General features: G+C 38.7%; 1 protein-coding gene across 1 annotated transcript in view; it reads left to right on the forward strand.

The window, feature by feature from the left end:
* The window catches only part of DNER (delta/notch like EGF repeat containing), a 341,370-nt gene that overhangs the window by 161,268 nt on the left and 153,008 nt on the right, over nt 1-27,094 (forward strand). Inside the window, exon 5 of the mRNA XM_049769355.1 lies at nt 25,491-25,636. Coding sequence (XP_049625312.1) covers nt 25,491-25,636 — 146 coding nt within the window. The remainder of the gene's footprint in view (nt 1-25,490; nt 25,637-27,094) is intronic.

A 27,094-nucleotide genomic window follows, 5' to 3' on the forward strand; every position in this document is an offset into this window, starting at 1 on the left:
GCATCTTTTTCTCTCTCTATGACTTATTTCACTCAGCATAATAGATTCCATGTACATCCATGTATAGGAAAATGTCATGACTTTATCTCTCCTGACAGCTGTATAATATTCCATTGTGTATATGTACTATAGTTTCTTTAGCCATTCATCTGTTGAAGGGTATCTTGGTTGTTTCCAGATTGCTATGATTTCCAGGTTGCTATGGTGAATAGTGCTGCAATGAATATAGGTGTAAGGAAGGGATTTTGGGGGAGATGCAAATCAAAACAACTATGAGTACCACCTCACACCACAGAGATTGGCACACATCACAAAGAATGAGAACAAGCAGTGTTGGCAGGGATGTGGAGAGAAAGGAACTCTTATCCACGCTGGTGGGAATGCCGTCTAGTTCAACCTTTATGGAAAGTGATGTGGAGATTCCTCCAAAAACTGGAAATCAAGCTCCCATATGATCCAGCTATACCACTCCTAGGAATATACCCTAGGAACACAAAAATACAATATAAAAATTCCTTTTTTATACCTATAAACCTTCACATTCTTCAGGAGTGATTTCTGAGTACAGACCTGGGAGTAACACCTGAGTAGTATGGCCTCCCCCAAACAAAAAAGAACCCTCTCTCCAAACAACAACAACAACAAACATTTGGTCCCAAAGTGCCTTAACACATGAAATATGTTCAATTTTCCACTGATGATGTTCTTTTCAGACTGAAATTGCCCATGTGACCTTCTTGGGCCCTGGGTTTGTGGTTGTCATGAAGTCAAAGGTGGCTTCCTGCATTTCCAGGAAGTGTCTGAGAATGCAAGATCAATTTTAAGATCTTTCTATGTCTTTCTCGAGAGACAGAAGTTCATGGATTCTCAAAGTGCTTCAGACTTTTTGAGGCACCACATCAAAGCCTGTGTGTGATCCTGTGAGAACCCATATTTGCCAGCATTCTCTGCTCTCTAAGCCTTTTCTTTGATGCTTTAACTGCTTCCTGAGTCGCTATGCTAAGGAAATGAACAGATTTGATGTGGAAACCAGTTCAGCAGTAGGGCTCTGGGAAACAGTTCAGCATTCATTTAGAACATACAGGCTACCTGACTTTTCCTTTCTCAGGCACTGTGCTGTTCTGGGAATGCAAAGAAAATGTGATTCGGGTGTTGTCTCTCAGCACATGTGGCAGGGGATAGACAACTGAGGCAGAAAAGATGCCACAGACAAATTGGTGTGGAAGGACTTAGAGGAAGGAACAATTCACTGAAGACCAAGAATTCTTCCAGCTGAACAGGCAGTGTGGCCTTTTGATGTCATGGCTCTGTGTCATGAGAGAAACTTAATAATGGTCTTAGAAATGGCCATCTCAACTGGAGAGAGAATTGAAGGTCACCAAGCTCAGAGCATATCCTTTGAAAACAGCTTCCGCTCCTTTGGTTGCTCCTTATCTCAGATATAAACAAATTGATATTAAGTTAAGTGTCCAAGATGTGAAACTCATTTCCTAGGTGCTCTGGCTTAGCAGGTAGAGGAGACCATTCTAGCCTGCAGGTGCCTTATGAAGTGATTTTGGGGAATGTGTTAGTACAGTGTTCAACCTTTACACACTGGTGGACAAACCCATGTGCTTTTAAGGTTCATGGAGTTAGAACCAAGGTTTGGTTTGTTTGGTTTGGAGCCACATTAGATGTGCTCAGGGTTTATTCCTGGCTCTGTACTTAAGAATTTCTCCTGGTAGGGCTCAGTAAATCATATGAGAGGTCAGGGATTGAACCTGGGTTGGCTGTGTAAGGCAATCACCTACCTCCTGTATTATCTCTCCAGCCCAACTAGTGGTTTTCAACTTTGTACACCCCACAGTGGTGGGGTTTGAGAGATAGTACAATGGGTAGAGCATTTGCTTTGCATGCAACGCACCCAGGTTCAATCTATAGTATGCCCCGAACACTGTTAGGAGTAATTCCTGAGTGCAGAGCCAGAAATAACCCTTGCTAGTGTGGTACCCAAACAAAAACCAAAAGTACTGAGGCATATCTTTCATGTAACCATGCCAATGAGCCTGATTCATATCCCTGGGCCCTGAGCACTGTAGGGTATGGGAAAAAACAACAGTAACAACAACAACAACAACAACAAAATAATTAAGTTTTATGAATTGCTTTGTTGGAGTTGAGATGTCTCAGCCTATACATTTGTTGACTAGGGATTTGGGGAGAGGAAAAACGATGGCACACCTCTAGGACTCCCCTAGTTGGGGTTAGGGCAGTGGGCTGTATTCAAAGATGGAAGTAGTTCAGTAGAAATGTAGTTAAAGAGGGTTATTTTTCTTTACACAGAGTTTTGTTGGTGAGCTTACCCAAACCAGATGTAAATGTTGATGCTAATTTGTGTGCTTACCTGTTTTAGCCACTAAGGCAATAGATGTGCCAATCTTTATTTCACACTTTGCCCCATAAATTCTTTTGTTTCTTGCACTGGAGCCAGGAGATGAATTGAGTAGATTCCACCTCCACTTTGCTTCTCTGTCTGGTTTCCACTTGCCTTCCTGTTCTGGGGGCGTGGGGTGGGAGTGGGGGGTCTGCTCCCTGGTTCTGAGGACAGACCAAACAATCGGCCTCTGGCTTGTTGTGGAAGACTCAGTGTAAGGGGAAAGGCGGGCACAGAAAAGGGCGGTCATGTGTCCTGAGTGATAGCGCAGCAGTATGGTGTTTGTCTTGTACGCGGCTGACCCAGGATGGACCTCGGTTCAAACCCCAACATCCCATATGATCCCCAAGCCAGGAGCAATTTCTGAGTGCATAGCCATCAGGTGTGGCCCAAAAACCAAAATAAAAAACATGGAAGGTCAGAGAAAAAGATTTGCATGTGTTTCAAAACAAATGGGGAGTACTTGTTTTAAGTGTCAGAAAAGGCCACCAAGAAGTGAATTATACTCTTAAAATGTGAACTATCTCTTTTCCACCCATTTTTTTCTGGATCATGTGTCCTTGTTGGCTTGTCTTGCAGCATTTAATATATGTATTTTCTAATAATCTTTCAGATCTTCCAGAATAAGCTACAATATAAAGAAATGAGTTCAGATACCTGCTCAATTCCATCACAATCTGGACAACTGTCACTCAATGGCTATGACAAGAGTTAAGAAAATGCCATGAACTTGAAGTTCAAGGTCAAAGATAGATCAATATTTACCATTAATACAAAAATATCAAAATAAATAATCCTGATGGCTAGTAAAATGTGACCCAGTTTTCAGTATAAATTTAATAGAATAATTCAACTAGGAGAATGTGAAATCTACCATTTTTATTGAAATTATGTTATTGGAACAGTCACACTTTCTCTGCTTTTGTCCTCATCCAACTATTGCTTTTTTTGAACATTTCCAAAGTTCTTATTTTTCTCTCTCTTGCAGTGAGTGAATAGACTCACAATTAACTATAGTTCTAAGATGACTGTGGTAAGGCAAAATATTTGCCTTTTCCTTTATTAAGTAGCTTCTGCCCAAAAGAGATATTAATGATTCTATAGCTGCTTTCTTTGACTATTTTATCTCTGCCCCCCAGAGCCAGAGGTCTTTAAGTGCATTCACTATTCATAAACGAATGAAAAGTTTCTTCCTTTTCTATCTTTTCTCTGTTGGTGTTTTTATTTTGAGGGGAGTGTATATTTGATTCTTCAAATATTTTCAATGCAACAAAAATGGAAGGGAAGAGTTTAAATGTCATAGGGGGAGGTTATGAATACCTCCAAAGGATTTTTAAAACTAATACTTGCAGCTGAAATTTTTTCCCATGGCTTTTCCCAAGCAGAATACATATTCCACAAAAATAAACCTCAGCACTGATTGATGATCAGGTGGCCTAAGAATGCCAGGACTGATAACACAGTCTCTTCTCTATAAATTTACAATCTACTTAATGCTATTAGACAACATACTCAAGCAACAAAGAAGCAGGAAACAGGCAACTTCTAGGTCATGAGGTAGCAGCTATAAGTGAAAACATCAGAGAGAAAAAAACAAGACTTCTCCACCAACAAGATGAAGCCGTTATTTTAAAAGCACTGAAAGAAGGGAAAGCATTGGAAATCAAATCTGGGAAAGATGAGCAAATACTCTTCTAAAAGAGGAACCAATTTCCAGGTAGGAGTTGGAAGTTGTCTGGAAAGGGAGACCAACCAGTCAACCCAAAGACTGAGGAACAGAGAATCACAGCCTTACTCTAGGCTGACATCAGTAGATACTGTTGAGAATGGTCCAAGGCAGAAGTGCTAGTGTATCACCAAGGTAACATCTGGAACACAGAGTGGGGGACCAGCCAATGAGCAAAACAGCCAGGCTGGGTGTCAGCCATGGAGAGGGCAGCAAGGATAGTGGGGTTTCAGACACACTGGAAGCTCACTTATACTCCAGGATACTGGGAGAGATTTAGTGCCATGGACTGTTAGGAAGTTTCCAATTATTGACCGCAGAACCTAGATTTGTGTGGTGCCAGGTATTCGGTCATCTCCAGTAGGAAGGTTCCATAAAGATGGTTCATTTGACAATGGCATACAGAGATACACCTTTAGTTACCAGGTAGATCTTGATGAGCAAAAGTCTGACACTAATAGGAATGGGAAAACTGATTCTAGGGGGAAAAAATCCAGCAGCAATCAGTATGCAGATAGATGAGTTAAGACAATTTGGAGAATCAGCTCTGCTTCCTGGAGCAGAGCCAGAACAAAATAAGCATTTCTGTTTTTACATATGGATCCAGAAAATACCACAATCAAGGAAGAACTTGCCAATGTATAGTAAAAAAAAAAAATTCAACCAGTGGCTAGGAAGATGGCAAAGTGAGTTGAACATTTATCTTGTATGGACCGAAGCAAGGTTCATACTCCTTGTGCCCTAGATGGTCTTCTAAGCATATCCAGGAGTGATGCCTGAAGCCCAGCCTGGAAAAAGCCTGAGCACAGCCGGGTGTGACCCCAAAACCAAAATAAACAAATAAAGATCCTGACCAGTATCTCATTTCTTTATATCGTAGCTTATTCTGGAAGATCTGAAAGATTATTAGAAAATACATATATTAAATACTGCAAAACAAGCCAACAAGGACACATGATTCAGAAAAAAAATGGATGGAAAAGAGATAGTCAGAATTTTAAGAGTAAAATTAACTTCTTGGTGGCCTTTTCTGACACTTAAAACAAAACAAGTATTCCCCATTTGTTTTGAAACACATGCAAATATTTCTCTCTGACCTGTCCATTTCTTTTCTTTTTTCTTTTCTTTTCTTTTCTTTTTTTGGTTTTGGTTTTGGTTTTTGGTTTTTGAGCATCACACCTGGTGTGATGGTGTAAAGGGGTTACTCCTGGCTATGCACTCAGAAATCGATCCTGGCTTGGGGACCATATGGGACATGCTGAATTCTGCTTTGCTGAAAGACATGCTGGTCTACCAACAGACCTACCTGCTACCCAGGAGAAACTTTCACAAGCCTTTCACAGTACTCTTTTGCAATTTTCATTTGCCCAAATTCTCGGAATTATCCAAGAGTAAAGGACAACTTCATGAGAGGGTGAAGGCAGCCTGAGTCCATACATAAGATTATCTGTCAAGGTTTTTCAGTTGTTTTTGTAGTTCTCCAGCATTAATTTCAGCATTTTAAAAAAACAAAAAAGAGACAGGCAATTCTGGTATTTGGACCCGATACATTAGTGAATAGGTATGGTGGCTTTTGAGAAGCAAACTCATTTCAAATTCTTCCTCTCCATTCTGCCTCATTTTCTCTCCTTCACCCCCTGATATAAAAATCAAGTATGATACATTTTATTTGCAGCTTAATCTGGAAAAATGAAATAATTGGAGAAAATATCTTTTCCTGGTATAGATAATTTATATGAGTATAAATTATAATGCATAATATTTTTCTGGTACACATAATTTATGTTGAAGTCTTATCCATAGTATTTGATTAAAATATTGTTAAAACATCTTTGCTTCTTTGAGTTTAGATCTTAGAAATTTTCTTAGTTTATTGTCAGAAACTTCTCTAAGGGCCTAATAGTGCACATTTATCTAAGAAAGTAATTTCTTGGGCCGGAGAGATAGCATGAAAGTAGGGCATTTGCCTTGCAGAAGGATGGTGGTTCAAATCCTGGCATCTCATATGGTCCCCCGAAACTGCCAGGAGCAATTTCTAAGTGTGGAGCAAGAAGGAACACCTGAGCGCTGCCAGGTGTGACTCAAAAACAAAAAAAACAAAAAAACAAAAGCAATTTTTTATTGCTTCTCTCACAGCTAATTTTTTGTACTTACCTGTAAAATTATCCCATGCATCATATTTCCAAACCCAGGTGAATAGGTCAGAAGCAGGGTCACACATGAAATAATCCAAGCCAGGTTTAGGGTGAAACACAGGCAGTCTGGCATTCTTCTACCTCATATCAAGAGTGAGCTGCCTGCTGAACTGTTATTTTTACTGAGTACAGAGATCACCCCCAGGCAGGGAAGTAAGGACAAATAGCTCAGGCTATCCTGAGCCTGTCTGACCCATTTTTGCATATATAAAACAATCTCTGTTTTGGAGTAAAGCCAAGTTGTAAACAAACAGATGCAAAGGAACCAGGTATGATCTTTATTTTGGGTGAAACAAGCTGTAATCTAACACTTACTCTTATTTTCTGCCTTCAAAGGTAAAAGGAAAGGATAGAAAGAGAATACAAAGAGAGGGAGAAGGTGAGAGAAGAGGAGAAAAGAAAGTAAATCAGTGGAAGAGCAGGGGAAGGGAAAGGAGATTAGATATATTAACACATATAAACTCCTGGAATCCTTATTTTCTCCCATTAAAATATAATATTACAGTTTATTTTATTGTAGAAAATATAAGTCCTCATTACATAGTTCTTAATATAAAAGAATATATACAATCACAAGAAAAACCATGGAATGTCCTTTCTTATAATCCTTCCATCCTCTACTAACCATTATAATTTATATTTTATATTACCAATTTTCTTTTTTTTTTTTTTTGGAAATCTAGGGGTTCTATGCCTACCTATAATTTTGGGGAAAGGACACACTGATATGCTGATTGATTAGTTGCTTTTCTCACTTATGTGTTTTTGACGTTCTTTTATATTAACAACAAATCATTAGTATTCTTTTTTTAAAATTAATATCTTTATTTAAATAGCTTTTTTTTTTGGTTTTTGGGCCATACCCGGCAGTGCTCAGGGATTACTCCTGGCTCTATGCTCAGAAATCACTCCTGGCAGGCTCAGGGGACCATATAGAATGCCGGGATTTGAACCACCGACCTTCTGCATGCAAAGCAAATGCCTTACCTCCATGCTATCTCTCCAGCTCCCATATTTAAATACCTTGATTACAAACATGATTGTGGTTGGATTTCAGTCATATAAAGAACACCCCCCTTCACCAGTGCAACATTCCCATCACCAATGAATGGCTGTAGAGTACTTTGTTGAATCAGTAGATTATAATTTGCTTAAGTGAAAGACTTTTGTGAAACATTTTGCTTCTTGCTCCTGTCTCTTTGGACAGGATTTCAGACATAATTTTAACCTCATTTTTGAGTCTTTTCTAATGAGTCAGTGGGCTAAATTCCCATGATGGAATTTATTAGATCAAAAGGTTGGAACATTTTAATGATACCATCAAACTGTCCTTAACTTCCTAATTTCACCCAGGACAGCCTGTTTATCTTTGGAATTTCGCACTATTCTTCTTCCATCAACTTTGGCAGGATTCAGCTTCAACTTTGCACAATATCACTTAGCAACTTCCTTAGTAACTTGCAACTTAGAAGGCTTTCTTAAGCGTAAGTGCAGTCATTAACAGTTTTTTTTTTTTTTTTGATAAAGGACAGGATTGTTTCTTGAAGCATAAGAAATAAAGGGTGGTATTATCACATCACACTTCTACACATTTCTACACCCAAGTTATAGTAAGTAGTTACAGTAAGTGCAGTGCTTCATTGTACTACCACTGTTGTCCATTAGATTAAGTGTAATGGTTCCCCCATATCTAATTATGCAAAGAACATTCCTATTTCAGAAGACTATGATTCTATTTGCTGTTCCTCTTAGATTATTTTATTTTTCTATCTCAGCATCCTAAAAGTAAGCATTTAAATTCCTCTTATAGCAGACTTGTAGCGAAGTCAGAATTTTTCCATGAGAATGGAGCAATTGATTTTTTTTTTAACGCAAGACAAATATTTGGAAAACCTATCATGGATGTTTTAAAAATGCTTACTTGATTTTTGCCATAAGATTATGTACTTGGGATTATTTTTCACAAAATTTTTAGGTGCAAAGCTGAGTGACATGTTAGTGAACAAAAGTAGGGCATTTGAGCATTCCAGTTCTTGGTAAGGAACATAAATAATTAGTATTTTATTTGAGAAAGACTCCGCTGCCATCTTATCCCGAATGCTTTCTCTGACATTTGGGTTTTAAATGCCATAGTATTTTAGAGAATCACATTCCACAATCACAAGCAGTGCTCTCATGGTTGTCTGTTTTAATGTACTTGTGAGCTTGACCTATAAAAACTCTATTTACTAGTCAACAAATGGAAAACCTTCTTAAGTACATAATGCTAACAAAGATTCCTTGGATCCACCACTAATGAGGGCTACCTCTGGAATACGCCCATGTTAAAAAACCAGGATCTCCACCAACTTGTCATTTCAATCCCTGCTTTTTATCAGCACACATTTATTGACTAATCAATTATGAGGTACTGCCCATGCAAATGTTAGGTTCCAATTCTTGACTCTGAGAGTGTTGAGCCTTCAAGCCCACAGGACATACTAATTATTTAGCTCAAATCAATCTTTTTTTTTTTTTTTTTTTTTTTTGGTTTTTGGGCCACACCCGGTGACGCTCAGGGGTTACTCCTGGCTATGCGCTCAGAAGTCGCTCCTAACTTGGGGGACCATATGGGACGCCGGGGGATCCAACTGTGGTCCGTCCTAGGCTAGCGCAGGTAAGGCAGGCACCTTACCTTTAGCGCCACCGCCCGGCCCCTCAAATCAATCTTGTCCATGACTCAGTCTTGTTTGTAAGGTCACAGTCAAGTAAACACAGTCCAGTAGCAAAAAAAAAAATTAAATTAAAATCTTTATTCATCTTCTATGTGGCATATGAATGGGAGTTGGAAAAAAAAGCATTCCTGTTATATAGCAAAAGTTGTATCAAACTTAGCTCCTGCTCACACAATAGTCTCCATACATTTTGGCCTGTGAGCTGTGAAATTCTCTCTTCTACTCTCCATGTCTGCTTCACCAAATCTCAACCCAATACCCAATCTTAAAGAGCTTTCCTTCTTTTCTCTTCCTGTTTTGTCTGCTCTTTTTAAATGTATCAGGGCTGCCTTGTAGTCCCTGTATGTGGATAGCCATGTCAATGTAAGATTCATAAGTACAGCAGTCAGCCCTCCCTCCAGGTGGCATATACATATTTTACAGGACTTGAGATTATATATATATATATAACATATGTGTGATTAACAGGATACAATATTTAGATAACTATAGCTTGGAAAATGGGAGGGCAAATACAAAGATGTGTAAGACCAGGAAATTAGTTTGTAAAGAAGTGATTTTAATTTTTAATTTTTATAATTATTTTATTTAAGCACCATGGTTACAATATTTTTTATGATTGAGTTTTAGTCTAGACTTTTCACAAGTACACATTTACCACCATCAGTGTCCTAATTTCCCTGCAGGACCAACTACCCTGCCTGCCTCTGGGGCAGGCATTTTAAGAAGTGACTTTATTAACATTTGTCTGCTGGGTATAGTATGTACCTAATAGCCATAGATAAATACCAGTTAATGTTTTCACAAGTTGGTCTATTAATGGGATGATTGTGCTTTTGAGAAGCATTTTCTGTAGCATATAAGGGTGTAGCTTGATGCCTACAAAGAAGTCTAGTTCCAAAACTTTCCTTGCATGCAAAGGAGCTGGGTCATGTTTCTGCAGAGGAGGAAGGTATCCCATAGCTCAGAGAAGGCAAGAAAGCTAGAAAAGAACAAGACCTGAGCAGTGGTTTAATATCTTGTGTCTAAGACACAGCAAGGCTTCTCTAGTTTTTGAATCTTACCTCATACCCCAAGGTTTCTGTCAGAGTTTCTATTAGAGAAGGCACTGGCATTATCCACCGAACAAAGTGAGTCTGGTGTTTTGTTTTGGACAGTCAAGGTTGTGAAGAGAGAGGAATAGAATTTTTATGAGCTAGGCAGCTATTCCAGAAATAATCAACAATCAGATAGGAGTTCTAGGCCTTTTGTAAAGATGGAAAGAGAAGGAAAATCTGTTCTGGACAGATAAGGTAAACCCTTTCCAGTCCATAGTGCTGACGGTGGCATTGAATAGAAGAATACAATTCCAGGCAAGCTTTGACTGGGAAGCGGGACAATCTTTGACCCATTCTTTCTTAGTAAGCTTCTGATACTGGTTTGGCAGTATTGTTTGTGATCTGGAGAAGGGCATGATTTATTATGAGCCTTGGCTTCATTGGTTTGGGGCTCTGTGTTTAGGGGAGCACCCAACTGAGATTAAGTGAGATTGAAATGGCTTTTTTTCCCCCTGTTCTTGGTGTTAGTATTGATTCCTGTTTGCACCAGGCTATATACAAGGATCTGGAGTTCTTATTGAAGATTTGGTCTCCTCTGAGCTTTCTTTTGCTGCCACCATGCTCCCATGCTTGTCCACTTCTCTATACTCCCCAGTTTTTTTTCTCTCAAATCTTGGCCCACCATGCATGGGGCTTCATTGCCTACCTTGTTTCCTTCTTCCAAATATTTACTGAGCACCTACTGTCACTTAGGCACCAGATTGGTGACCAAAACAAAAATCTTTGCCTTTGCCTCATGAATCTTGTATTTTCTATTGACAAATGATAAATCAATATATTTAAAAATAAATAAGAAATTATAGAATGTCAAATCATCTCTATAATAACTGATGATACAAATTTGACATGTGAGGGGTACCAGGAAGATAGTAAAGCAGGAAGGTGCTTTCCTTGCTCATGGCTGTCCTGGATTCAATCCCTGACATCCCATATGGTTTCACAAGCATTGTTAGGAATGATTCCATAGTATCAACCAGGGATAATCCCTGAACACTGCCAGCTGTGATCAAAGCAAAATAGAAATCTTACCTATTTCTGGAAAGGTAGTATTGGGATAAGGTGCTTTCCTTATGAGGGCAAACTATTGCACCACATATGGTCCCTTGAATACTGCCAGGACTGACCCCTGAGTGCAGAGATAGGAGTAGTCCCTGAGTACTGGGTATGACCCCATCCCATGACCAAAAATAAATGAAAAGGAAAGCCTAAGGAGTTAAAAGTAAATCTTACATAAATTAATTTATGGGGGAATTACTATCTTGAAGTACAATGAGAAGGCCAATATTAATGAGCTAAGTGGAAGACTGGAATGGCTTGTGCAAAGGCCTATTGGCTACAGAGAGATCATTGTAGCAGAGGAACTTCAAAAATCTGTGAGCTAAAACTCAGAGACCCAGGGTCAAAAGGTGGACAGTTGGTTGGGTCAGACATGCTGGACAATGAAGTTTACTTATGATAATGAGGCACCCCTGAAGGGAAGGAGCTGATGCTAATGAGAAGTCCCTCCTAAAACACCTGCATTGTAATCTGGCTGTGAAGAAGCAATTCTGAAGATCAGAGCTTCCATCCTAGACTCTCAGACACCTAGCGAGTTGGTAAACTCATCCTTGTCTCTGGCCCCATGCCCAGAGACACTGATTCACTGAGTAAGTTCCAGTAACAGTTTGTGAAATAATCTCTGTTGGTAATTTTGGCTCACCAGAGATTCTAGGCATCTGTGAGTAAGACAGGAAAGGTTCTGAGTGGTGGAGACCTTTTTGAAGTTCCAGGCAGTGGAGTTGATAGGTAAAGCTCGTTCTGATGATCTGGAGGACTCAGGTCCAGGGCATGCTTCTCTCATGAGAAGCCTAATTTGAATGCTAATAGGAGCTAGAAATTGCCCAATGGAACATGTTGGCTGAATCTGAGTCAGCCTCTCTATACTTCCCAGTGTTTTTCTCTCAAGTCGTGGCCCACCATGGGGCTCCATTGCTATCTACTGACTTGTTCTATTTTTAGAGGAATAAAATATCTGAGCTAAAAAAAAAGATGTTATGCATAATTCAAGGAGCTGTTGCATCTCAATCAGAAACCTTCCCATACACTCACAAATTCAGGTGACTTCTTTCATATGGCCTTGAAGTTAACAGCTTTGTCAGTGACCACTGACATTTGAGAAATTGAATCTGAGCAGAGCAAAGAACTATAATAAAACAAAGGAAACAGAAAGCTCATGGTCCCAGTACTTGCAACAGCTAGGGAGGGAGCATGACAATCAGCAGCTTTTCATGTGCAAAAAACCTTTCATTTGAAGACCGAATTCTCTGACTCCCTAATTTTCAAAAAGGCATCCACAGCCCAATTAACTATGCATTTATAATCTCCCATTACTCTCGCATCAACACAGAACAGTGATGAATTATTTTGGCATTCTTAGTGATGGCATTAATCAGGATGCATTCATTGGGTATTAATGACTCGATGTGGTGGGCAATTGAATATGAGTTCTATAGTAATTGAGCAATTGATTTGCTAGTATCTGATGATGTACTAATGGATGATTAAGTGATACAATTCTCACTGATTATGAGAAGGCGATCAAATAGACTTTGAAAAAAGAGATTAAATAAGTGAAGAATTTCAATTATATAATCGATGTAAGCCAACAAAATTTCAAAGGAAACGAAAAAATTAATTTTCATGTCATACCAATGGGTATTTAGGAAATAACATTAAAATATGTCTAATTATGGTGGGGTTTTTATATGCAATGAGAACTTTTTTTTTTTAGAATTAGACACAGAAAGATTTGGCAGGCATAGTTGTAAATTTTGCTCCCCAAAGGACTATAATTTAAATATTATTATAGCACCATTCCTTTTAGTGACCAATATCTCTTGTATTGATGGCTGATTATACTTTAAAAAGCCTCCTATGCCAATGTAATTTCATCATTTCTCATTTATTCGTCTTTTTTTTTTTATAGTTTTAAGTAGAGCCTGGAGTGAAGTTGGTTTTTTTTTTTTTTTTTTTTGGTGGTTTTTGGGTCACACCCGGCAGTGCTCAGGGGTTACTCCTGGCTTCATGCTCAGAAATTGCTCCTGGCAGGCACGGGGGACCATATGGGACGCCGGGATTCGAACCGATGACCTTCTGCATGAAAGGCAAATGCCTTACCTCCATGCTATCTCTCCGGCCCCAGGAGTGAAGTTTTTAAAAATAGCACTTAGGCATAAATTGCACAGAATGACAGATAGTATTAATCACATCACTAAGATCCTTAAAATTTCAGTAGTAATTTTAATATGGAGCCCTAAAATTCCAGCAATAATTTTTTAAGCAGCAATTAAAAATTATTTCAAAGATCTGATGTGAGGGAAACTGAGTTAGGACTGAGTTAGGGAATGTTTTTTGTTTTGTTTTGTTTTGTTTTTTGGGCCACACCTAGTGGCACTCAGGGATTACTCCTGGCTCTATGCTTAGAAATCACTCCTGGCAGGCTTGGGAGACCATATGGGATACTGGTAACTGAACTCATTTCGGCCAGGGATTAAACCCTACCTGCTATGCTATCACTCCAGCCCTAAGTTAGGAATTCCTTAAATTACCTCTTTCTGCTTTTTTCCTAGGACTACTGTTTTTCTCAGGGCAATATTTTTTCCTGAGCCTTTTACTCATCCCTATATGAATCAAATTTGTCTCAGGATCCTACTTTAGATATGTGTTGATTGGATGTTGGTAAAGATGATCATAGTGTTGATGAGAGTGGGGTGTTGGTGATGGTGATTGGTGTGCTATGAACATGATAGAAGTGATGAAAGCAATGCTGAAGGCAATTATTACAACAGTGGTGATAAGGCTTATTATCATTTCATAATGATAGTAATATGCTGCTGCTGATCAGGGTAATGATGATGGTGGTTGATGACTGTAGAGGTGGTGTTGGGATAATTATGATCATAATAATGGTCACGGTGGTGATCAGGGTGATGAACTTGATGATGGTTGTTATAGAACTGGATATTCGTGGTCTCCAAATTCATATATTAAAACCATAGCCATCAATATTATATTATTTAGAGGTTAACCGTTGATAGCACATTAGAGTTAGACTAGGTCATGAAAGTTGAGCCCTATGGATGATATTGTGGCTATTATAAGAAAATGAACGGTCTTGAACTTTCTACCATGGTAGTTGATGTTTTGTAAACCAGAAAAGGATGCATATCAGGGACTCTCATCTCAGTTCCCCAAACTGTTAGTAATATGATTTATTTTTTAAACTACTCAGACTATGGAATTCTGTTATAGTAACCCAAATTGACCCAGTCAATGGTGGTTATGGTAATAATGTGATTTTTGGTCTTCTTCATATGCTTGCTCAGAATCTTTGCTCATGTAGTAGTTTTAGATCACAATCAATACTCCCCTAAAAGTGTTATTATCTCTATTATAATATCTGTAACTAATCTGTAACTAAAATAAAGTAACTAATACTTTAAGAGCACAAATAAATCTTACAAATTTGTGATTCCCTTGCAGTCCTGATCTCATAGTCAGATGATAGAGCTTGGGGTAATCTCTCCATGTCCTTACATGTGCCTGGTTGTAGATGATGCTGAAGATGTTAGATCTTGGACAAGTTCGAGACCGGGCAGCTAGGCAGCTTAGCATGGGGCTGGATGGCAGAGGATTGAGAGTGTATGAATTCAAACCATCTGGTAGCAACTTAAGGGAGATTGCTCAATTTATTTTAGGTGAGAGTAGGATAGTTATAATGTGCTTCAGTCAATCAGATTAGAGGAAAGTAGGGTGTGAACTCTATGTTTAGGGGAAAGCAGGGTGTGATCTGTGTGTGTGTTTAGATGCACCTGTTTACTCATTTTAGTATGCACCATAAAGCCATTAATCAAAAAGCATTCATTTGGAACTAATCAATGGCTATTGTGAATAATTACCCACCGCAATAACATGAAACCCGCTCTATTTACAAAGTACATCAGAGGTTCAAATTAAATTACAGATCTTCCTTGACTTGCACCTGGATTACATCTTGACAAATCCATCATTGCAAATTGAAAACCTTGGGTGAAAATGTATTTAATCCACTTACTGAATATCATAACTTTACCTAGTCTACCTCAAAAATGATCAGACACTTCTGATGCTATACCTTTGGGAAAATTCACCTAATCCACAATCTGTTGCTTAATGGAGAGAGGAGTTGCTCATGTAATTTACTGTGTACAGTGCTGAATGTAAGAATAGTTACTCTACAGGGTATAAATTGTTTGCTCTCTTGACCACCTGGATCATGATTGGTACCCAGTATCTAAAGAGAATTGTTTGGGCTCTCCTGAATACAGAGCACATTGATGTCATTGTTAAGTTGACATATGAGATGTCAGATCATTATAAATCAGATAGTTCTAATATGGGAATGGGATAACTTATATCTACATGCTAATGTGTGAATTTGGTAGACTCCTATATCATGAGAGGGATAATATCTGATGCTTTTTCTAAGTGGTAGCCAAATTCCCTCCTATTCCTTCTCCAGCTGATATAAGGCAAGCCATTTGGGACCAAATATTAACAGGGAAATAAGTAGTATTTTGTGGTAGAGGCTAGAGCAATAGTACAACAGTTAAGAGTATTTATCTTGTACACAGCTGACTTGGGTTTTATCCTTGGCCCTTCTCATGGTCCCCCAAGTATAGAGCCAGGAGTAAGTCCTGCTGGGTGAAGGCCCAAAACAAACAAAATAAAATATTTTGTGATATTGAGTCACTAATTTATAGTTAAATGGCAATTGCATCTATTCAAATGGCAGAGGCAGTGGGGTATCACCCAAGAGGAATTGTGTATAATTTCTTTGCAGTTCTCCAATGGGTAGGATATAAGCTAAGCTATGTCGAGAGAGACCTCAATGTGTAGTGACTTTACCAAATCCCATGTTAATTTCTCATATTATCATCTATTTTATTTATTTTAATTTTGTTGGTAGGAATTTGAGATCATACCCAGCTGTGATTAGAGATTACTCCTAGCTCTGTGTCCAGAGATCATTTCTAGTAGTAAATGGGAACTTTATGAGGTGCAGGAGGATCAATCTGGGCTCAGCTGCATGTAAGACAAGCACCTTATCTCCTCTCCTCCCTCTCTGGCCCCTTTCATGCTACAATCAAGCAATCCATGAATCAGTATTGGAGGACAGTGTGTACCTTTAACACCCAGATTACATTTCTCCAACAAAACTAGCTGAATTCAGATCCTCAGAGTTTCTATAGCTCTGACAAGACAGTCTGCAGGAGAGGGAAGAGGCAAAAGGCTGAAACATTCTGGATGGGTGAAGGCTCTATTTATTTTCTCTATTATTTTATGTACATTGAGAAGTGCTAGATCATGTCAGTAGGCCCCCAGGAGAGATTTGTTCTTCAGCCAGGTGGCCCAGTTCCCAGCAAAAGTCCCAGATTCTCTAATTAAAGGAATGTGGAGAGATTGAATACCAGAGGGACATGTGCATTTACACTCAGGATTTAGATACTCACATCTCATTTAAGACGAGTATTTTGGTTAAAAATTAATGGAGAAAGATATGGGGTTGGGCAAAAAATCTTGGAAAAAATTAAACAACAACAAAAATAGTACCCAGGGTTCATAACCCTTTAGTGTGGGATTAGATATTTCTTTGGAAAAGATGGAGAATATCAACATGAAAAGAGAACTCTGCATCTTAGCTTTCCTATTCATTTCTCAGCCTGGTTTTTTGATAGCAAAGTTTCCATTTTCTTCAGGGGACAGATGAACAGAGGCTGCACTAAGATGGAGACACAGCAGGTAGTTGGGATGTGGCTGAGTGCCCCCATGTCTTCTCTGTCTTGTGCCAGGAGATTTGCTGAGAACAAGTGAGTTTAGCCTTGGGTGATAGAAGCAGTAAGCTGATTGCATTAAATTTTTTTTTTATTTTAGGCATCAGTGATTTGTAATACTGTTAATGGTAGGATTTCATGCATACAATCTCCTAGTACCACCCCCTTCACCAGTAAGTTGATGCTATTTTATTCCCTCTAATACTTTCCTATTATCTTTAAGATTTCTTCTCTTTAGAGCAAATCATATTACAGAATCATTGAAGGTAATCTACCTGATGATTTAGATGACTAACAATGATAAAAAATATTTGAATGACTGCCTTTATAGCTCTGAAAAAATTCTCAGAAGACATTTTTGTTCCAGACCTAGTATGCAATCTACAGAAAATGAAACATTCTGGATGGACACTTTTTCCAAAACATATTTTTGACTGTTTTACACATCCATATTCATTTAAAAAGTGGCTGAGCAGGAGCAATTCACCACATGACCTAGATTTTCACAAGGAAGTTGATTGAAGGTTTTGGTTAGCAAAGGTTAGAAGGACCTTGAACAAGGTTCTAGGATGGTTGATATGACCTACTTGATTTTCAGAGAAGGAGACACACTTGTGTCAGTACCTGGGAGTGCTACTTGCCTTCTGAGAGCCTTATTCATTGAATACTTACACCCACATACAACACACAGTTCCCCTTATGACTCTTTCTCTGCTGGCAGATTGTATGAGCAGGAGGGAATCTGCAGTGCAAGCTAGCAGTGAAGGTTGATAACCATAGTGCAATGCACCTGGGTTCAGGTTGATTTCAGAACAAATTCTCTTTTTTAAGAGGATGGGGTGAGCCCATACACCAAAATACTCAGGAGTTAATTCTGACTCTGTATTCAGGAGGTTACTCCTGAAGGTATTGGGGGACCATATGGGATGCCAAGGATTGAACCCAGATCAGCTTTATGCAAGGCAAGCGTCCTATCCATTATACTATCACTTTTACCCCAGCAAGCTCTCTTCTTGCTTCTGGGTCAGCATTGGCAAAAGATAATTTATTTTGTGGTTTTGCTTCCCAGCCCACAAATATGGAGTCCCCAAACCAAGGGATCACGGTCATTTTATTAAGTTTTGCTATCAGCTTCTATTCCATTTTCTCAGAGTCTATGTAACCATATGTACAAAAACCTGTGCACAAAATCTGCTTTTGTGCATGGAGATGTGAGCATTGGTGGATTTGCCTTCCCTGTATCCACATGAATGCTAAGTCCTGAGTTCTGTGCTGGCACCTGCCAACCTGCAAAGCCTGCATGTCTCTCCAAGTGCACTGCCAGGGCACTGACAGATATGGAACCATATTATTGGGTTAGGGTCATATCCAATGGCTTGCCTAGTCTTCATAGGAAAACCCACTCATCTGTTTTCTGTTTGCCAACTCCTAAGTATGTAGTTACTTATGCTCAGAGATTTTAGTGTTTCCACCTTTACTTTCTCTTAAACAAGAAAGACCTTGGTTTCAGTGAACAATGCAAATCTCATTTGCTGTTAATTCCAAGGAGGCATTAACCTCAAAGCTCATTGAAGACTTGTAAGCATTAATATGAAAGAAAACAAGTGGTGAACAGTTAATGCCTCCATCCAGCCAGTTGGGGGGCCCTAAGTGATGCTTGACTGGTTTATTCCAAAGGGATGAACCACTACCCCCACCCTGTCCTTCCTACACCCCTCCACCTTTCTTCCGCTCTTAACTTCTCATGAGCACCCAGGGAGAGGAGTTTGGCACAGGCACTGTTTTAAGCAACTGTGACTGTGGCTGGCAGAGCAGTTTATGGGTGTGTTAATGAGTGGAGTGTGGGGCAGTGAAAAGGGCAGAATTTGCCAATTCCATGCAAGGTTAGGGAAGTGGGGCAAGTGGGGACAGAAGAATGAGGAGAGGTGGAAGTAAGTCTCACTTGATTTGTCTCTGTGAACAGTTACAGATCTGTGTTTACAGATCCCTGGATAATCATTGTAGAAAGTTTCCCTTCATTATAAGTTTAAAACCCATTAGGGAAATTATCTCATAGAGTAGAAGAGGTGTTCTTAGTGCCATCTCACTTCCATTTCTTCTCACTGCCCACTTCTGCTTTGCCAGCCTCTGACTATTGAACTCCAGAATCTTTCTGACATTTTCTTTTTGTAATGAACTAGTTTCTTCTTTCAGTATTGGAAATTGTCAAAACTCTGTCATCTGAGTAATTCATAATGCCCTTAATGTTATGAAAACGGTAACTTTTCTCATCAGTCCCCTAATGGGAAAATTAGAATTTTTTAAAATTTAAATTCTGGTATCTTTGCAAAACCAAGTGAGGATTCGTCGATGTATGTTGGTTCTGTGGGGCCAGAGTGGTGGTGCTAGAGGTCAGGCATCTGCCTTGCAAGCTCTAGCCTAGGACTAACTGCAGTTTGATCCCCTGGCATCCTATATGGTCCCCCCATCAAGGTCGGAGCAACTTCTGAGCACATAGCCAGAAGTAGCCCCTGAGCGTCAATGTGTGTGGCTCAAAACAAAAAAACAGGAAAAAAAAAAAAAGAAAGTTGGTTCTGGCCCCTTTCATTGCTCTTTGTCTATCTTTTCACCCTCGTGTGTGCTTCCAGTGATGAATAGCACCTGCATTCAAAGGTCAACCATATTTAAATCTTCAGTCTGGATGTTTTTAACTACTGATATGAAAGCTCCATTTGGGAGTCTGCAGAATTTTTAAATTTTATTTAAACACTGCAGTTACAAGGTTGTTCATAATATAGCTGTAATTTTTATTTTAACAGTTACAAAGTTGTTCATGGTTGACTTTCAGTCATACATTCTACAATGCCCTTTCCCAGTGCATATTTCCCAACACCAGTGCCCCCAGTTTCCCTCCTGTCCTCCCCCTGCCTGACATTTTACTTCTCTCTTCCTTTTTTTTCATTTTAGACACTGTGGACTGTGATTTGCTATTGTTGTTAATTATTATTAATCATTATTGTTAATGAGTGAGGTACTATGCATATCACTATCTTCATTTAGCACTCAGTTCTCAACCAAAGTGATTATTTACTATTGTTATTGTCATAATGGTCCCTTCTCTACTCTAACTACACTCCCCAAGTCTTTGTGGCAAGCTTCCTACCATGAACTGGTTTTTGTGACCCTCAACTCTACTGTCTCTAGATATTATTACTCTACTATTCTTTATTATAGCCAATAAATGAGTGATAAGTGAGTCTATTTCTCTCTGACTCATTTTACTTTACATAATGCTTTCATATCCATCCACATATAAGAAAATTTCACGACTTTATTTTTCCTAATAGCTGCATAGTATTCCATTGTGTAGATGTACCACAGTTTCTTTATCCAATCATCTATTCTTGGGCACTTGAGTTATTTCCAAATTCTGTTTATTGTGAATAATGATGTAATGAACATAGAAAAGAATACAGAGGGCTTTTTTGGCATTGTGTTATTTTGGTTCCTAGGATATACTCCTAGGAGTGGAATTGCTGGAGAAGCCAAGCTCTTTCTTTTTGGTTGAGCTCTTTCTTTTCATGCTTTCTAGTCCCAAGCCTGCACAAGTTTACCTTGTAGTGTGAGAAGAAATTTCAATTCACTTGCTTGACCCCCATAAGTTGCTATACTATATATATGTATTCTTCATTTGTCTTATAGTCTATATTTAATCTATATAATAGCTGCCACTTTCCCATTTGAAATGTGCTTGAAGAACCCTATTATATTTTATTCCTCAGCTTAAAACTCATCAGTGAATTCATATTACACTAATCATGAAATCCAAATATTTACCAAACTTCACGCCCATGCCAAGTGCTGAGAGCTTTCTTGAATTTTGTACTTATTATCCAGGTGCCAGCCAATATACACTTCATAAACTCTCAACTCTCTTTACTGGCTTATTCTTAGACAGCAGGTATTTCTCCTAGATGGTCTCTCACACATGGATCTTACTAAATACAAGCTTCATATTGATTGAATGAGCTCAACTCATCCTTCTATACCACCTCTTAATATCAACTCTGTTTGTTGAATGCATGATATGTCAATTAAGGGACAATTTACTACTTCAGCTTTATAATTAGGACCACAGGCTTGGACTGTATGTACAAGTCACTTCAGTACCAAGTTCTTGTCCAGAGTGATCAGTTCCAACCTTCACTTTTACAATAGACTCTTCTCTACTTCTACTTCACTCTCTGCTCTTTGTGGCAAGCTTTCTACCATGGACTGGTCCTCCTAGTACTCATCTTTATTGTCTGTGGATATCATACCCCATATTGTATTTTATTTTCCTTATATATATGAATGAAGTTATTCAATGTTTAGCCCTCTTCTTCTTACTCATTTTACTCAGCACAATAATCTCCATGTGCTTCAATGTATAAGCAAATTTCATGACTTCATTTTTCCTAACAGCAGCATAGTATTCCATTGTGTAGATATACCACAGTTTCCTTAGCCACTCATTTATTGTCTGGCACCTGGGTTGCTTCCAGATTCTGGCTATTGTAAATAGTGTTGTAATGAACATAGGAGTGCAGAGGACATTTTTGTATTGTGGTTTTGGGTTCCTAGGGTATGTCCCTAGGAGTGGCATTGTTGTATCATAAGGAAGTTTAATTTCTAGTTTTACTTTTTTTTGAGGAGTCTCCATATTGTTTTTCAGAATGGCTGAACTAAATGGCATTCCTAACAGCAGCATTCCTCCCATACATGCTAGCACTGGTTGTTCTTGTTCTTTGTAATGTGTACCTTTTTTTTTGTTTGTTTGGGTCCTACCCAGTGGCACTCAGGGGTTACTCCTGGCTCTGTGCTTAGAAATCTCTCCTGGCAGGCACAGGAGACCACATGGGATGCTGGAATACAAACCACTGTCTGTCCTGGGTTGGCTGCATGCAAAGAAAACACCCAACCACTGTGCTATCTCTCGAGCCTGATGTGTGCCATTTTTTGTAGTGTGAGATGATACCTCTTTGTTGTTTTGATTTGCATCTCTCTGATGATTAGTGATGTGGAACATTTTTTCACTTGCCTTTGGTCATTTGTATTTTTTACCTTTGAGGAAATGTGTATTCATTTCCCCATTTTTGGATGGTGTTAGATAATTTTTGTTGTTGTTAAGTCCTGCCAGTACCTTATATATTTTTAGATATTAACCCTTTATCAGATGGATATTGGGTGAATAGTTTCTCCCATTCCATGGGTAACCTTTGTATCCTAGTCACTGTTTCCTTTGAAGTGTAGAATCTTCTCAATTCAATGTAATCCCATTCCTTTATCTCCTTGCTTTGATCTACTTGCTTTGATATTGGTGTTTCCTCCTTGAAGATGCCTTTAGTCTCAATGTTATGGAGTGTTTTGCCTCTCTTTTCCTCTGTGTACCTATGGTTTCAGGTCTAATATCAAGATCTTTAATCTATTTTGATTTTACCTTGGTGCATAATTTTTAGAAATCTGAGTTCACCTTTTTGCATGCAGTTAAGCCAGTTTTCCCAATGCCACTTGCTGAAGAGGCTTTCCTTGCAGAATATCTTTTCTTAAGGCTACATGTACTGTTAACTAATGTATGCTTTGATTTTTCTTTTCCTATCTTGCTTCTCTCTCTCCTCCTTTTCTTCCCCCTCCTTTTTTACCCTTCGTCTCATAAATTTTCTCTTTTTGTTTTCCTTTCTTGCTTTTACTTTAAACCAAGCTTTAGTTGGAGCAGCTCCATTGCCTACTATGCACCAGCACTTTAGTCTCTGTAAAGACCATGGAAATGTAAGTGTGAACAAAAGATTGTCTAGCAGCACTGTATGTGGCTTTTGGTTGACCACTTGGCCTGTTCATCTTATAATTCTGACTTTGCAGACCAGCCTTTTCTCCAGATCTCTTTTGGCACCTACACAGCATGGGTTGATTTCCTACCATCAAGGAAGAAAAAAAATAGTATCTATTTGCTCTGCAATTCTTATGCACTCTGTCCATCAGCTTGGGGCAAGACATCATGCGGTCTTTTCAATGACTCTCAAATGGTAGCTATAAAGAACTTAAAGTAAAAATTTCAAAACACAGTTCCATTTCATTTCCAATTCTTCCTGCTGACCCTTTGTAAAGGACAGGAATTTTCTAAGACTGCTCTCCTATAACCAGCTGCAGTTTGATGAAAGTTAAATTATATAGTATTACTCTTCATTATGAAGAAGTTTGAGAATTTCACCCTAGACATGATCAGAAGGAAGTACAAACAACCTGGCTGTAATTATTATGCTTGTCCTTGAAAGGAACTGCCAGACACTGTGCTTGCTGTGTGAACAGTGTATTGTTAGAAAGAACATGCTCATCTTGTTGATCCTCTTTGGGGGATTAGGTAACATATATGGGAACTGAATAGTGATGTGTGACCCACTGTTGCAGAGACTGATTTCATAAACACTTTACTGAGATAAGTTTTGGGCCCCAAACACTCAGACTTATTTAGCAAATAAAGCTAATATGGAAATGTGTTTTGAAGTGGTTCTCCAAATTTGACAGAACTTTGGCGAACCATTGGAGTATAAACAAGATTCAGGATATTCTGGGCTTTCAAAAATATATGAGAAAAGTTTTCTTTCAAATATATATCCCAGTGCCTTGGATCAATGTTAGTGGTTAGCATAATAATAGTGTTGCTTGTCTGGATTAGTCTTTCACTAGACTCCTGCCTCTTAATTGGCACCATATCTGAGTGTTGGGGGAATCTTTTTCGACAACATGCCTGCCAGGAGCCCATCTCATACTATTGACTTCGAATCCTGTCTGTTGAGTTTGGCAATAAGAACCTGAAAAATGTCTCTGCAGAATTCAAAGCCTCTGGTTTTAAAAGGAGTTAAGAAGGGCCCTGATCTTGCCCGAAAGTTTGAAATGGCAGAAATCTAGGGTGACTCATTTTTGAAATCTTAAAATTCAGAGTCTTACAGATCTGAGTCCAACAAGTGTTTATGGAGGCAATGAAAGCAAAGGAAAAAAGGAAAAGGAAGCCAGGCTTAACAGTCAAATAGAGTTTTAATTTTATTTACTCTTCTTTGTTTTGGGGAGCCATACCTGGAACTGCTTAGAATTTACTCCTGACCTATGCTCAGAGATAATCTCAGATGTTGCTTTTTGGGGGTGATATATTTGATGCCAATGATCAAACTGGAGTTGAACACATGCATGGCAAGTACCTTTTTTACAGTTTAGTTTCTCTTGCCCTGAATAGAATTTTTTATTAATACTTTTATTTAAACACCTTGATTACAAATATGATTATAGTTAGGTTTCAGTCATGTAAAGAACACTCCCCTTCACCAGCGCAACATTCCCATAACCAATGTCCCAAATCTCCCTCCTCCCCATCCCACCCCTGCCTGTGCTCTAGACAGGCTTTCTACTTCCCTCATTCATTCACATATGATAGTTCTCAATGTAGTTATTTCTCTAATTGCACTCATCACTCTTTGTGGTGAGCTTCATGCCATGAGCTGGACTTTCCAGCCCTCCTCTCTCTCTCTCTCTCTCTCTCTCTCTCTCTCTTTTAATTTTTAAAGTAACCTTTTTAAAGTAACCTTCAGATGGGCCTGAATGATGATAACACAGTGGGTAGGACTCTTACCTGAATTGCCACTTGGGAGTTGATTCTTGGCATGCTAAGAATGATGGTTGACCCAAGAACAATTCCCATGTACAGAGATAGGTATAACCCTTGAGCTTCACTGAGTGTGACCCTAAAAATAATTCTTGCAAAGTGTTATAGTACATTAAGTTTTTTAATTCTTAGAATATAGGTGATAAAGAATCGAGAATAATTGAATGTAAAACTCAATGAAAGTAATGGTCAGAAAAGCATTATTTTGCGCTGATGTCTGATTTCATTTCTATTGTTTTATGTAACAATGTATTTTCAATAAAAAAATTTGGGGGCATTTACCAAAGCTAATCACAAACTGTTAAGCAATGAAATTTTTTTGAGCCACATCTCTTGGTGCTCAGAGATGATTTCTGGTTCTGTGCTCAGAAGTGACCGCTGGTGGTGCTTGTGGGGGCCATATTCACAATCTTACACAACAGGTGGGCAAACTTAGGGGGTACGTGGTATGACTTGTTTAAGTAGAAGAAGAGGATTGGAAGAGGCAGGTAAGTGTCTCTTGGTAAGCAGCACATTCAAAAGTCAGGTGAATCCTAAAATGCAAAGGTGGGTGACAGAATTGAGACCAAACAACCCTAAACATCAAGGGCAGAAAGAAAGCACATAAATCTAATCTGGTGATTCTGGCCCCACTTTACCTGGGCAGTTGTTCCATGTGATACTCATCCACAAGCAGGTGTGATGTACCAGATGAGGTACTGTTCACTTGCCGGTCTTCTTACTTTTTTCTTGTAGACTTGAATGCAGCATGATTGAAATTCAGAATCCTGTAGGAAGCACCAGGTATTCTGAATTTGACTTCCTGTTGTCACTATCTTTCAGGCTTCGTGAATGATTCTGTTACCAAGTCTATTGTGGCTTTGCGCTTAACCCTGGTGGTGAAGATCAGCAACTGTGTGCAGGGAGAGAGTCACAGCAGCGATGTAGAGTGCTCGGGGAAGGGGCGATGCACCACTTCACCCTCGGAGGTAAGGGGGACACAACTGCTTAAAAATGTACTTGTGTCTATAGGAACATCAATGTCAAGATGCTAGATACTTGCACAAACACAGAACAGAGAACAAGAGTAACTGCTGCAAACATCTCCCAAGTCATGATTTTAAAATAAGATTTAGCATGTGGGTATGAGAAATTTTATACCATTTTTGGGGGTGGGACCCCTTAAACAGTTCTCCTGAATAGAAGTTCAATGAAAAGGTCTGAAGGTGCAGTGCTGCTTTGACTCTGGCACTGGGGGTTATCTAGGGGGCACTACAGTGATGATTTGAGGTCCCCCTGGTTGCACTCAGCTAATACTTAGGGGACCATATGATGTCAGAGATCAGACCAGGGTCAACCTCATGGGATGCATACATTTTAACTATTGTACTGTATCTCCCCAGTACTTCCACATAATTTTTATTCTTCAACCATACCAGGTGGCACTCAGGGCTCTCCTCTCATGGGATCACTTCTAGCAGTGCTCAGGGAGCCATATGGAATGCCAAGAATAGAATATGGCAACATATTCTATGCCTTTAGTTGTTACAAAATAAACCATTTAAATATGATAAGAAGGTAACATAAATTGTTGCTTTATTTATAAATATTTTGGAAGGAAATTGTTGGTTGCTCTCAAGACCAGCACCTATTATATTATCTCTCTGATCCCACATAATTTTTGTTTTGTTTTGTTTTGTTTTGAGACACAGCAGGTGGTGTGCAGGACTTACTTCTGATTGTTCTTCAGCTCTCCTGATGAGGATTTTTCTTTCTTCTCTTTCTCCTTTCTTTCTTTTCTTTCTTCTTTCTTTCTTTCTTTCTTTCTTTCTTTCTTTCTTTCTTTCTTTCTTTCTTTCTTCTTTCTTTCTTTCTTTCTTTCTTTCTTTCTTTCTTTCTTTCTTTCTTTCTTTCTTTCTTTCTTTCTTTCTTTCTCTCTTTCCTTCTTTCTTTCTTTCTTTCTTTCTTCTTTCTTTCTTTCTTTCTTTCTTTCTTTCTTTCTTTCTTTCTTTCTTTCTTTCTTTCTTTCTTTCTTTCTTTCTTCTTTCTTTCTTTCTTTCTTTCTTTCTTCTCTTTCTTTCTCTCTCTCTTCTCTCTTCTTCTTCTTCTTCTTTCTTTCTTCTTTCTTTCTTCTTTCTTCTTTCTTTCTTTCTTTCTTTCTTTCTTCTTCTTTCTTTCTTTCTTCTTCTTTCTTCTTTCTTTCTCTCTCTCTTTCTTTCTTTCTTTCCTCTCTCTTTCTTTCTTTCTCTCTCTTTCTCTCTCTCTTTCTTTCTTTCTTTCTTTCTTTCTTTCTTTCTTTCTTTCTTTCTTTCTTTCTTTCTTTCTTTCTCTCTTTCTTTCTCTTTCTTTCTTTCATTCTTTCTTTCTTTCTTTCTTTCTTTCTTTCTTTCTTTCTTTCTTTCTTTCTTTCTTTCTTTCTTTTCTTTCTCTCTCTCTTTCTTTCTTTC

This window comes from Suncus etruscus, chromosome 2, assembly GCF_024139225.1.
Source record: "Suncus etruscus isolate mSunEtr1 chromosome 2, mSunEtr1.pri.cur, whole genome shotgun sequence".
NCBI lineage: Eukaryota > Metazoa > Chordata > Mammalia > Eulipotyphla > Soricidae > Suncus > Suncus etruscus.